The following is a 14,288-nucleotide window of genomic DNA, read 5'->3' as shown; positions in this document are numbered from 1 at the left end:
GCACTGATATAAATGAGGTTGAAAGAAGATTTTATACCTAACTCACAAGGTCATTGGGAATGTAAGGAAGAAAATCAATGTACAGAATTGAGCACAGGGACAGTCACGGTGGAAGCATGTAATAGCCTTTAGTGATTGTCATAATCATTACTGCTCTCTCTGGAGTAGAAGAGGACCATCTGAATGTTCCTACACGTCATTTTCTTCCACCTCCTAGTTCGTTCGTGGAGAGCTGGATTAGCAGACGAGGGAGCACCCCATAGGAGCCAGATGGTATCAGCCTCCCCGAGGCTCCCTAAGAAGTCAGCTTTCCTGACTCCTGACCCGTAAAGATGTAGAGCAGTTGTCCCCAACCCCCGGGCCGTGGACCAGTACCGGTCCATGGGCCATTTGGTACTGGTCCACAGAGAAAGAATAAATAACTTACATTGTTTCTGTTTTATTTACATTTAAGTCTGAATGATATTTTATTTTTTTAAAATGACCAGATTCCCTCTGTTACATCTGTCTAAGACTCACTCTTGACACTTGTCTCGGTCACATGATACATTTATCCATCCCACCCTAAAGGCCGGTCCGTGAAAATATTTTCAGACATTAAACCGGTCCATGGCCCAAAAAAGGTTGGGGACTACTGATGTAGAGCATTCAATGGGCAGGCTCCTCTCTGCTGGAACCCTGGCAACAACAGCAGCTAGCCACCTACACCCAGCCCAAACGCACACTTGGGGAACTGTGTGGCCTTTTTACAGCTTCCCTGCTTGTCATTCTCCCCTTACCCCCTTTCCAAATTAATGGTTGTATCTGCACACCTGAAGCAATAGGAATTGGTTGACAGAGAAGGAAGCGTGAGGTAGAGCCTTGGTGTAGATAAGTACAAGGATTGACAGAGGCATTTCAAGTTGGGAGACAGTTAGAACTTGTGCCCAAAAGACACAAGGCAATCTATGTAGGATCTCAGAGGTTGCAGCCTCTACTCAAGTCAGCCATTTCAGGGTCCAGAATAAAATAGCAGGGACCTGGAATGAGGGGAGAGGAATATCGCTGGGAAATCAGAATGAGGCGTACTCTCGTATCGAGGCAGGGACCTGGCAGTGGGGTGGTGTGTTTGCAGGCATCAAAATCCCAGCCTCTGGACAGAGGGTCAGCAACAGGCCCCTACCTCTGAACGCATCCCAGCAAAGACTGAAAGCATAGCTGGAAGCCATGGGAGGAAGACTGTTCGATTCACTGGGGAACAAATTTTTATTTTTATTTTCTGTTGCATGAGGTTTTAGAACTGTTTCTATATATTTCTGCATCGTTGATTCCAAATCTGAAATCTGTTTTTTGGTACATGCTCTAGTTTTTATGAAATTTTAATTTCTTTATGTTACAGTTAATGGCATGCACTGGTTTTTAAATTGGAGTTAAAGGGCAAGTACTCTTGGATTGAACATAACCACAGCAATTAATGTTTTACAAACATCACTTTTATATAATTGTAGTTGTTTTTAAATGTAAAAAATTATTATCTGAGGCCCTGGCCGGTTGGCTCAGTGGTAGAGTGTCGGCCTGGCGTGCAGGAGTCCCAGGTTCAATTCTCGGCCAAGACACACAGGAGAAGTGCCCATCTGCTTCTCCACCCCTCCCCCTCTCCTTCCTCTTTGTCTCTCTCTTCCCCTCCCGCAGCTGAGGCTCCATTGGAGCAAAGATGGCCTGGGCGCTGAGGATGGCTCTGTGGCCTCTGCTTCAGGTGCTAGGATGGCTCTGGATGCAACAGAGTGATGCCCCAGAGGGGCAGAGCATCACCCCCTGGTGGGCATGCCGGGTGGATCCTGGTCGGGTGCATGCGGGAGTCTGTCTGACTGCCTCCCCATTTCCAGCTTCGGAAAAATGAAGAAAAAAAATTATTATCTGATAAAAAACACCCTCTTATTTTGTTTTAAGATTGAATCATGGCTTCTTCGAGTAGGTGTAAATATAAGAATAGTCTTGACACCTTCTGTTATATATGTGGCTGTTACACACTTCAATGTCAAAGGCGCAATATTCATCATTTGTGACACGTGCATATATTGCCTATTTTCAAGTTCCCCTTGGCGATCAAGACAAGAATTGGACTCCTCATACTGTGTGTCATAATTGTGAGAAAATGCTTCATGACTGGACAAAAGGAAAACGCAAAGGAATGCCTTTTGGCATTCCCATGGTTTGGCGTGAACCTAAGGACCACAGCAGTGACTGTTATTTCTGTCTGATCCAGTTGTAGACAAATTCTGATGCAATCATATCTTTTAGTGTATTAGTGTATTTACTGCATTATATAAATTATTATATTTTCACAAAGATGATGCCCAAGAAGACATTCTACTTCACTATGTTAAACTAAATGTTGAAAATTTTACAATAAGATAAAAACCTAAAATATTTAATTGCAAAAAAAAACTGTAGCTCACAAAGGAAAACTAATGTCAGATGTGAGGTCAGCACACTCTAATTAGGTAAGAACAAGTGTTTTTGTGGATGCAACAAAACTTTTGTTCCCCAATGTTATCAGCAATGTTTAGAAAACTTCCCATGCGAACACGTGGTACAGCCAAGATCTAGGCAGAACTTCACTTATAAAAATGAGACCACAGGAAGTCAGAGGGGCTAAGCTGTGACTGCAGAGAAGAGAGACGACTCAGTTTTCAGAAGTTGGGTCTGTGCTTGGGTTAGAACGGCCTCCAGGGTAATGTGTCCGAATAAAACACATCATAAAATTGAATGCTGATAAAAGATGGGTCCAGACACACAGTTCCTTTATGATACAACATCACCAAAGGGAACTTTCTGAGCAGTCTTGTGTGGCTCCTCCAACATTTTCTCGTTAAACATTTTTATGAACAAAGGCAAGACGCGGAGACACCTACGCAGTACCCGTCTCAGAGGCTGTTCTGCGGACTCCTTCTCTAGGGGGGTCTCGGGTTAACTGCAGAGGTTCCCAAGTAGGTCTACTGGGCCTGCAGGACCCCAAAGGAGGCTCATCTCTGCAACGAATCTTAATGAAGCAACAGGTTACGCAACGTACCTTCATTCTTCCCACATGGAATAGCTCAAATTGCTTAAAAATTATCAAAGGGGGAAAAAAGGTAGATGATAATCTACTGTAGTCTCGCACACTCTGACTTCCCTGGACAAGTGCACTACCCCAAGTACTTCCTATGAAGTTCTCATAAGATTAACGGGGAGAGGGTGGGTTGGGAAGGAACTTCCAATCCAACAACTGCGTTCTTTCTGATTATGAAAGGAACCAATCTCTAACTTCTGCGTGACACTATTTTTTAATTTATTTTGTTAACTATTTAACACAGACCTATATACTCAACAACAAAAGTATCTAAAGTTAATAAGATGGTTAATTTTATGTGTCAACCTCCCTGGGTCAAAGGGTGCCCAGATGTTTGGTTGCACATTTTTCTGTATAGTACACCGAAGTTTTTAAAACATAACATGCTCTCTGTTGGGAGGTTTTAACCTCCGTTTTATCCACCACCATTTACTAAAGTTTATCCTCTCCTTGTCATTTTAAAAAGCTATTATACGAGCTCTGGCCAGCTGGCTCAGTGGAAGAGCGTCTTCCATACTGCGGAAGTCCCAGGTTCGATTCTGGGCCAGGGCACACAGGAGAAGTGCCTATCTGCTTCTCCACCCTTTCCCTTCTCCTTTCTCTCTCTTCCCCTTCTCCTTTCTCTCTCTTCCCCTCCCACAGCCAAGGCTCCATTGGAGCATATTTGATCAGGTGCTGAGGATGGCTCCATGGCCTCTACCTCAGGTACTAGAATGGCTCCTGGCTCCAGTTACAATGGAGCAACAGCCCAGATGAGCAGAGCATCACCTGCTGGTGGGTATGCTGGGTGGGATCCTGGTCAGGTGCATGCGGGCATCTGTCTCTCTGCCTCTCCACTTCTCACTTCAGAAAAATACATACATAAACAAATAAATAAGCAAGCTACTGTATGCACAAATACACAATCATGTTTGATTCCTCCTCCCTGAAAAGGGCATAGGATATTTTAAAAGGTCCAGATACCCCATAGAAACAAGGCTAGGTATAGTATCTTAAAATGTGATTATAAATTAAAATGTCCCCTTTTCTTCGGACATTGTTTGCTGTAGTACATTTTAATAATACAGGAAATGTACTAAGAAGTTAGTCATGTACTGATAACCCATCAACTAGAGATGATTACTATTTGTATTATTCAGTTTTTATTTCGATCTGAACTATGTTTTAGCTATCTATATATTTATATAGTAATATTAGGGTCATATTCTATATATATTTTTATAAATATTTCAATATACCATATTAAATTTTCCAAAGGTATTAAAACTTTACTTAAGAAACATGATTTCTCTGCCTAACCAGGCGGTAGCACAATGGATAGAGAGTTGGACTGGGACACAGAGGACCCAGGTTTGAAACCCCGAGGTAGCCAGCTAGAGCACGGGTTCATCTGGTTTGAGTGTGGGCTCACCAGCTTGAGTGCGGGGTTGCTGGCTTGAGTGTGGGATCACAGACATGACCCCATGGTCGCTGGCTTGAGCCCAAGGTCATTGGCTTGAGCAAGGGGTCACTCGGTCTGCTGTAGCCCCCCAGTCAAGGCCCATATGAGAAAATAATCAATGAGCAGCTAAGGTGCCACAACAAAGATTTGATGCTGCTCACCTCTACCTTCTGATTTGTCTGTCCCTATTTGTACCTCTATCTGTCTCTCTCTCTGTCTCTGTCACACACACACAAGAAAAGAAACATGACTACTCATGACATAACGATATTCCACCCATAAGGTAACACTCTTCAATTATCTCTTCATTTAAAATATTTAGTTTATTTTTATTTATTATTATGTTTTACATATTAAGATAAATATTCTGTGTACTTCTTTGCTCCTGTGAAATCAGAATGATTCAAAATTAATTGATTAAAGAGGGGTGACATTTTTAAGGCTTCTTATAATTATGGTTTGAACTTGAATTAAAGAATATAATAAGTATTACTAAACAAATTTTCCAGTCACTTCTGCTATAAGACGTTGTAAAACAAATCACCTGAAGCAAGTAAAGTAATGTCTAGATAAACACTAATGTTTGAGTTGTGGAAATTTGTTTTAATATCAGCCATTTGAAATCACAAATTTGAAAATCAATCTCAATCAACAATTATAACTTAAAAAATAGTATTACAAATTAAACCTTTCCATCCTTATGGGATAAGGAAGTAACTCCATGGAGCTAGCTATCACAGAAATCGGGAATTAAAATGAATTAATTCTTTCAAACATCAGTGTGCTAACTACATTCTCTAAAGTTCATAAAATCAAGAGAAGAGATATTCTAATTGCTTAGGCTAGACAGGGGCCATGAGTAGTCTCAGGGAAATGCATTCACTGAAACTGATCTGTGAACTTGGCAGTCCTGACCTGTAACTTCCCAACTACACGAAAAGCCAAGAAAACATCTCCTCCTTGTACCCTCATTTGAATGTCTGTGTTCCCCCAAGTGGGGCAAATAATTTTTTTTAAATTGTGTTATTTGAGTTTGTTCACTTTTATTGTTAAAAATGGCTGCCCAGATATGTGATCTGTGAAACTGCTAATTATCTTCCTGCTTCAGAAGGGGCTTCGTTATGCTAATGTGTGCTGGAGGAGGGGTTTTCCCGCCAAAGTGTTTTAAGGAGAAGAAGAAGGAGGAAGAAGGAAGCAATGATTTTTGCAGAGAAGGCAGCCAAGATGGCAGGGTGCTGAAGGAGAAGCAGATGGGGAACCTGAGGTGAATAAGACTGTAGGGGCCTTCGATTCTAGGAAATCCCGGATGTGTCAGTAGCTTTGTGAGTGCTGAATGAGTGGGTTTTGGAGCCCTGTGTGTTAGTGTTTACTCGCCGGCCAGGTGTGAGGCTAGAATAAAAGCAATGGCCCACCAGTTTTTGGCTCCGCAGTTTCTTTACCATCTGACCGAATCTCATGTGAACCTGCACCTGCCTGGCAATGGCAGCGATGGCCGTGATTACTGGCCATACACCCCAAATTAATATACAATTTTCCCGTGAGCAACATAGGGGTTAGAGGTTAGAGGCACCCCTCCCCCCTGCATGCAGTAAAAAATGCAGCTATTACTTTAGATTTCCCCCAGAAAACTTAAACCACAAATAGCCTACTGTTCCCTGGAAGCCTGACCGATAACAAACATTTGACTAACACATATTTTGTTGTATTATATGCTGTATAGTCTCATCATCAAGTAAGCTAGAGAAAATAAAACGTCATTTAAAAAGTCATAAGGAGGAGAAAATGAATTTACAGTGTTTCCTGGGGGGAGAAATACACGTGTAAGTGGACCTAAAGAGTTTAAGCCCACATGGTTCCAGGGCCAACTGCATTGATATGCTAATGTCCAGTGTACTGGTATTAGGAGGTGGGGCCCTCGGGAGGCTCTCAGGTCATGAGGAAGGGAATAGGCATCTGTTGTTATAAGCCACTGAGTTTTGGGGTTATTTTACCAGAGCTGCCCGAATGGAACTCAAAGGTTAACAAAAGCAAAAAGAAAGCAAGACCACAGGAAGATTCTTCGCTGGAGGCGGAAACACAAGGTTGTTACTTGCTGAGAGCAGCTTTTCCATCAGCGAGGATGCAGCAAAGCCCTTCCAAACTGGAAGCAATGTCGGCCTAAACAAAACAAGGAGGTCTGACTACTCCAGCCCGGCCAGCAGTTAATTTAGGAGATGGCAGGCTCTGAATGATTTTTCTGGAAGGCTTTGTGTTGAAATTGATTTTTGTTTTTCAATAGGTGAGAAAGGTCATTAATAGAATTAACTTTCCTTTCCCTATATAAATGCTAAATCACACCTTAGAATCTTATTAATATGGGCAGATCACAACTTTAGGGTATTATCCTAAACGTCTATTTGTGATTTAGTGGCATTAAATTGAGGCGTTTTACAATAAAAACCTTATTTCGAGTAGTGGTTAGGGATTTTTTCTTTTCTTTTTTTTTTTTTTTTTTTTTGGCCATACATCAGAAAGTAATACACTCATAGTACTTTCTTACTAGAAATTACTATCATAATTTGTTCCTGGAAGATATATTTATTTTTCCAATATAAAGTGATAAAGGAAATGCACCGAGGCAACTTGAACCTGAAATCATCCCAAGGCTTCAATTGAGAAAACAAATCTGTAGGTTAGTATTTTCCGAACTGTGGGTCACAACTTGTTTTTAGGTCATGAAATCATTTAGTGGACCATGGCAATTTTTTTTTAATGGAAAAGCAAAAGGTAGAAAAGAAAACCTCAAAATTATTGGAGTACATCTACAGTGAACTTATTTTTCTAAATTAATTGTTTTCTCATTTTTACATTTCATCGAATTTGTTAAAATGCATTAAAATACAGATGAAAATTGTCTTCTGTGGACTACATGTACTTGTGGGATGAATGGATGTCATTGTCTCATTGGAGTCCTTGCTTTTTCTTTCCTATGTGTTAATAAACACAGTTTAAATGACTACAGGATACAACTTTTTAAAGTGGCTGTGCCTGTATTTACTAGAACTTCTCAAACTGGAGCAGTACTATCTGATGAGATCTTAGTTTTCACTACATGAATAAGAAAATAAAAATGAAAAATATTTAAAAGACCAAGGTCTTTTCATTGTAATATGTAAGAGTGAGACTACAGAAATATTGAGATTTCATATCAGTTCCCCTTACTTTGCATGAATTCTTGGCTAAATTGACACACGTTTCGAAAGTTCAACTTTATCATACTTACACAATTCTATTAAGATGTACAGTTGTTAAATATTGGGTTTCTCCTTTTTTTGTTTTTAATAAATACAGTTTAAATTAGATAAGAGGATCTTCAAGTCCTCTACTTGACCCACTTCCATTAGTAACTGTTGATCATGATGTTTAAGATGCTGTCCCTCCCCTGATGATGTCTCCAGGACGCCGTGTTATTTAAGGTGCTCCAGAGGGAGGCCTCCCTACATATAGGTATGTGTTTACTCACCAGAAAAGAATCCTTCCTCATAACAGAATTTAGTGAGTTTCCCCACTGTGCTAAATATTTATACGTGTATTTGTTTTAAGTGTTATTCTGATCTCTGCAGATAGTTCCCAGTTGCTCTACATCTCCCCAAGTGAATTCAGACGGGGAAGCAGCGATACCATATGGCTGATCAATCATTTTGACTCTGTACATTCAGGGAGAAAACAAAGCTAACAAAGCAAACACAAGAAGCAAATTTCTCAGTAGCTCGCAGCAGCATTTGATTTCAGAAACACCTCTTACAGAATGGTAGCTATGCCCTCCATTTCTTTTCAGTAGCAGTCCCAACAGCCATATCATACGGAAACACCAAGACTATTTATTTACAAAAGAAAGGGCACCTATCCTTCAACAAGAGATACTCTGTGAATGAACACTATTTCAAAGAGCCACTGGGCTGGACTTGACCAACATTCATTCCCGAGGCACCTCTTCTGTTATAGGAGCGGTCCTAGGTGCCAGAGACAACCCAGGCATGGCCACTGTCCTCAGAGAGCTGACAGCGTAGAAGGGAATGAGATGAACACATAGAGCAGGATGTGTTGGGAACAGTGACCGCATATGGTGTCACCAGTGAACCGGGAGTGTTTCGACTCAGAGCCAGCTGTCACGCAGCTGAGCACTCGGTCATGAACTTGCTCTGTGTGTTGTACATCTGCACAAGGAGCTCAGAAATTACAGTTTCCCTCTGTTTTCTAAGGAGTCCTTGACAACATAAATACAACGATTTCCCAGAACATCCCAAGAAATTGTGTGAAAACTGTACTGCTTTCTCCATCTCCTATCCTGTCCCATTTTCCTCTGGGAACATCTCGCTTTGCAATTGCTTTGGAGTGCAGGACTCAGAGATTATTGCCAGGTTTCTGTGTCTGTTCAGGTAACGATGTTACTGAAGCCTCCCGAAGATGTCAGGTTTAAAAATGACCCTCCAGCCAGGCCCGTCTTCCTTCAGCTGATACAGACATCTTGCACTAACCCTTGTTTGTTTGCTCTTTTCTTTTTCCTGACAACTTGCATAAATTTAGCAAAACCACTTTGAAGTTTTGAAGCAGGCCGTTGACTATATCTTTGAAGCTCTAATGAAGTTATTATATAATCCTATTACTAGTAGTGAAAGCAATTTCAATGTCCATGAAGTCAAAAGGTACCAGATACTGTGCTAGTAAAATAAACATTCTTTGTTTTTAAACATAAAACAGTCACTTAAAGGAATATCAGTTCCTCTATTAAATAAGAATGAGCATTTGGAAGAAATAGAAGGTTTTAGTGCCCTAAGGCAGTCTCAACCAACTCTTCTTCTCCTCGCCCACACCTCCCCTCCTCAGTGAGGTTCCGAGTTTCCCTCATTCGGTCAGCACCCGGGACAACCAAGTCAGAACCTCAAAACTCTGGATCCAAACAGAAGCACCAGCATGAACCCTGAACAACACAAAACAAAACGAATGCTACTTTATCTAGGAAAATCGCTTCAGCAGTTGCCGGTGACAACGTCGCAGGTGTCACTGACCTGAGGAGATCTCGATCTGGCTCATCTTGGTCTGCGTGACGTTGATGTGAACACCCACTTTGCTCTCCGTGAGGTCGATCTCCACATTGCCCAAGTTATCTGCGAAGTGACTGAAGAGCAGGAGCCCGTTGGGGTTCCACGTCCTGAACTGGAAACTGACCGAAAACAGGTCCTGGTTGAGCCGTCCGGGCACCTCCAGGTAACTGGTGGCATTGAAGAAGACGGGCACCGTGTAGGGCTCCACGCACGAGAAACTCAGATTGCCCTGCAAGAACATGAGGGCGTTCTTTTGCGGTAAATGCACAGTAAAACAAGCATCCATGTAAGACAGCAGACAAAGCGACAGTTCTACAAATTGCACAGCAGAGCACTAGCCTGTCTCAAATGCTCGCACACATGATGTGAATTCAGCAACTGGATACCTTGGCATGGGTGTCCTTGGAGGGTGTACCTAGCAAGGTGCAGAAGTTGGTCATCAAGTGAGGAGTCTAACAAGCACCATCCAACACAACACTGACAGACAGCCTGCTGTGACGGGCTGACCCGGATGGGCTGTGTGTCTCTAGAAGTCTGAGTGTGGACCAGTGGATTTTCTGAAGACCACCAAGACCTGTTGCTCCCCTCCTTGAAATAGTTAAAACCTGGAAACCACTCACATCAGAGCCAGAAGACCACAGTGAGCATCTATGTCGCAGGCTTCACTACCCAATGGTAGTCAATCTTTATTTAATTACCTCATATTTGATAGGTTTAGAGCCTTAAGGGGAAAAAAATGTATTTATTTATATACTTGGATGACTTCTCCTTGGAAACATGGAAGTGAGTATAATAAAGGTCCTGCTTTTAACACTTTTGAAATACTGAATTTCATCATAAACAAGAAATGGTGAGCCACATATGTGAGACATTTGCAAACACGATGCTGGCATTTTAAGGGCTGCACACCTGCCCAGAAGAAGCCCACATGGGACACCTATTCCCGTGAAATAAGGAACCAGACACATGCAGGCTAACATTCCCTGCCCCACTGGAATGGAACTCACCATCTATTTCTGGTGAATTCAATCCCAAAACTGGTATCACTTCTCAGGAGACATCCAATATCTACTCATTCAATGATTCTAAAGTCAGTTTCACACTGTTGAGCCCAATACAAGCATGATAAAAAATGATGCTATGATGTTGCTGTCATACAATGCTCCACATATTCTGACAATTAGATTATAACAGAAGTTCTGTGATTTTTCTATGAGTCGATATTTCAGGTGGAAACAGATCTTACCACGTTCGAGGGCTCCAATTTCTTCCTCCGTGCCAGGTCAGTGATATTGACGCCATTGTAGTTAATGGTCTCCATGCAGCCTTTGAAATTCTTCCGACTGCTGGAACTCGGCTTCCCAGAGAAAGGTATGCCTCCAAAGGTGATCTTTGAGAAAAATAATAAATAAATCAATAAGCATTCACAGTGTATTTGACTTTAAAAAAAATTAACATTCCCAATACATTAGAGTGCTATTAATATAGGCAAGGCCAGTTACCTTTACATCGACCAATATATACAGACATTGATCTGTCTCTGAAATCTGTTGCTTATAAATTTATTCTGTTATTGAAGTGTGTAACAGTATCATTAATTCTGACAATTAGATTATAACTTGAAGAGAAGAGCAACCGTCTCTTGTGTTTCTGCTGCCCAAAAGGCATTTCATAAACTTCCCCGGGAATGTTTGAAAACATGTCATACAGCAAACATATTTTATTACGTAATATTACAAATGAGTTTTTATGTTTATCCTTCAAAGATATACTATCAATAAATGCTTCTAGCTATCATGCGATAACCAGCACTTATATGTAAGTTAATAAAACTCTAGCCAAAGGCAGGAAATATTGTATCTACCCAACATTGACTTATAGTCTAATGACCATTAAAGTAAAAAATTAATTAGACTTGTGGTGAATACAGGAAACAGTTCATGAAGGCCCATTACTATATTGATTAGGAACATCTTAAAACTTGGGGGGTATAACTGGAGATGTACAGGCCCATATATATATCTTTTAAATTCTAAGGAATAAAAAATTTTAATTCTATTTCTTTTTGTGAATCTCTAGCTATTATTGCCTATAAAAAGAGAGTTATGTATTTTTCCGTATATCTTTGGTCAAATTACAGTATTGTTCTATAATTTTCATATAATACAAAATTTTACTTATTTATGCACTGCCAATTATGACATTTACCACTAATAAAGGATTTGTAGTAGATGAATCTACTAATCATACCTGTACTATCAAGATATATAATCTAGATGTTATCTGTGCTTTAATTATCATTCAATGTTACCATTATCAATTTTCCTTACAAAGTTTTGAAAATGAAAGCAATAGTTAAGATGATTTTAAATGTCAAGACTTCATATTTGATACATAATGCAAAAGTCTTTGCGTTCTAGGAGGCCATTAAAAAATTATGTTCTATTACTTGGCATCATGGCATTTAAAATGTGTAATTGGATTTCAGGGAAAAAGCACAAATTAATAATGGTTTATGAGGTAATACAAAAAATCAAAATACCTCATTTAATAATGGTTAGCTATATATCATTAATCATAAAGTTTAAATATAGGAATGAAAGAGGAAAACAATATATTTAAAGATTTAAAAACTACAAAAGGAAAAATAGATAATAACTAAAATAATAGAATTATTGAAACAATATTTTCAAGCAGCACGAAACTGAACTTAGGTACATGTAGGTGTACCTGACACCAAAGGTTAAGAATTACTGATACTTTGGGGTGGGGATGGGGGATATTATATTGAGTGGGACACTGAAAACCATGTTAGCGCAATAAATTTAAAACTTAAAAAAATAATTATTGATACTTAAATGGAGTGTTGGGTTTCCTAGCCATACCTTATTATATTGATTTCTTCCCCAGCTGACAGTAATACAATCTTCTATGCTTAATGACATGTCACATCACATTTTTAATAATATGCACTAAATACTCATTTAAAAGTGTTGTTTTATTTCTTTTCTGTGTGTTAGAGTTTACCTAGGTATTTTCATTTCCCTTTAGGAAAATAAAATGACATATGAGTAAATTAGGTTTTGACATTGTCAGTTAAGTTTTCTTTGGAGAAGGCACCTAATTAGCAATAATCCAAGAGGCAGCCAATGGAACCCCGAATCACAGTTTACACTTCCTCAAGTTCACCTCATAGTCCAGGTCGAGGTAGTCGAACTCCCCGTTGGTGCGGAAGTGCTGCATGCTCCGGTCCAAGGTGAGGTCAATGCTCCGGCCCTGGCGCTCGATGACCACAGAGTGCCAGTGGTGGTCGTCCAGCAGGCTGCCCATCATCACGGACGTGTGGCCGTATATGGGGCCAAGCTGGTTGCTCCCTGAGGCACAGGAGTAGAAAAGAAACATGAGGTGACAGCACAGCTCTGGGTAGCAGGAGCCTTTTGATTCAGACACTACTGATGGCTGCCTGGTCCACTGAATTTGCTATAGAAAAGCTGGCATGGTGACTAGACTTAAAAACAGCTTTATGTTCAAAGCACATAAAAGCTACTAAGATGAAGAAAGTTTACTCCCTTAAAAATAAAAAAATAAAATGAGCTTTTATTTTTTTAGATCCAAGATATTTATTTTAATTTACAATTATTTTATATTTCTTTTTCTTTTCTTTTTTTTATTCAGTGAGAGGAGGAGAGGCAGATAGACTCCCATATGTGCCCCGACCAGGATCTACCCGAGAAGTCCACTAGGGGGAATGTTCTGCCCACCTGGGACATTGCTCCATTGCTCAGAAATGAAGCTCTTCTTAGCACCTGAGGTGGAGGCCATGAAGCCATCCTCAGTGCCCTGGGCCAACACGCTCCAATTGAGCCATGGCTGCAAGAGGGGAAGAGAAAAAGAGAGAGAGAGAGAGAAAGAGAGAAGTGAGAGGGGGAGGGATGGAGAAGCAGATGAGCACTTCTCCTGTGTGCCCTGACTGGGAATTGAACCTGGGACATCCATGTGCCACATTGATGCTCTACTATTGAGCCAACCAGCCAGGGAAATTTTTTTTTTTTTTTTTGTATTTTTCTGAAGCTGGAAACGGGGAGAGACAGTCAGACAGACTCCCGCGTGTGCCAGACCGGGATCCACCTGGCACGCCCACCAGGGGCAAAGCTCTGCCCACCAGGGGGTGATGCTCTGCCCCTCCGGGGCATCGCTTTGCTGCGACCAGAGCCACTCTAGCGCCTGGGGCAGAGGCCAAGGAGCCATCCCCAGCGCCCGGGCCATCTTTGCTCCAATGGAGCCTTGGCTGCAGGAGGGGAAGAGAGAGACAGAGAGGAAGGAGGGGGTGGGAGGTGGAGAAGCAAATGGGCACTTCTCCTATGTGCCCTGGCTTGGAATCAAACCCGGGTCCCCCACACGCCAGGCCGACGCTCTACCACTGAGCCAACCGGCCAGGGCAAAGGGAATTTTTTTTTTAATATTTATTTATGAATTTACTGGGGTGACATTAGTTAATGCAGTTATACAGGTTTCAGGTGCACAATTCTACAACACATCATCCATACATTACATTGCATGCTCACACCCCAAGTCAAGTCTCTGTCCATCACCATGTATCCTGCCTCTACCTTCCTCCACCTTCCGCCACCTGCCTCTCCCTCCTGCAATCCCCACACTCTTATCTGTGTCT

General features: G+C 41.1%; 1 protein-coding gene across 1 annotated transcript in view; it reads right to left on the bottom strand.

Annotated features, from left to right (window-relative positions):
- CNTNAP2 (contactin associated protein 2) overlaps nucleotides 1-14,288 on the bottom strand; it is a 1,312,105-nt gene that overhangs the window by 687,845 nt on the left and 609,972 nt on the right. The window contains exons 6-8 of the mRNA XM_066362952.1: nucleotides 12,806-12,990; nucleotides 10,863-11,006; nucleotides 9,581-9,845 (exon numbers count right to left, since the gene is read on the bottom strand). Of these exons, the coding sequence (XP_066219049.1) occupies nucleotides 9,581-9,845; nucleotides 10,863-11,006; nucleotides 12,806-12,990 (594 nt within the window). The remainder of the gene's footprint in view (nucleotides 1-9,580; nucleotides 9,846-10,862; nucleotides 11,007-12,805; nucleotides 12,991-14,288) is intronic.

This window comes from Saccopteryx leptura, chromosome 2, assembly GCF_036850995.1.
Source record: "Saccopteryx leptura isolate mSacLep1 chromosome 2, mSacLep1_pri_phased_curated, whole genome shotgun sequence".
Taxonomy (NCBI): domain Eukaryota; kingdom Metazoa; phylum Chordata; class Mammalia; order Chiroptera; family Emballonuridae; genus Saccopteryx; species Saccopteryx leptura.
The sequence above is the reverse complement of the archived record's forward strand: the minus strand, read 5'-3'. Positions and strand labels throughout refer to the sequence as shown.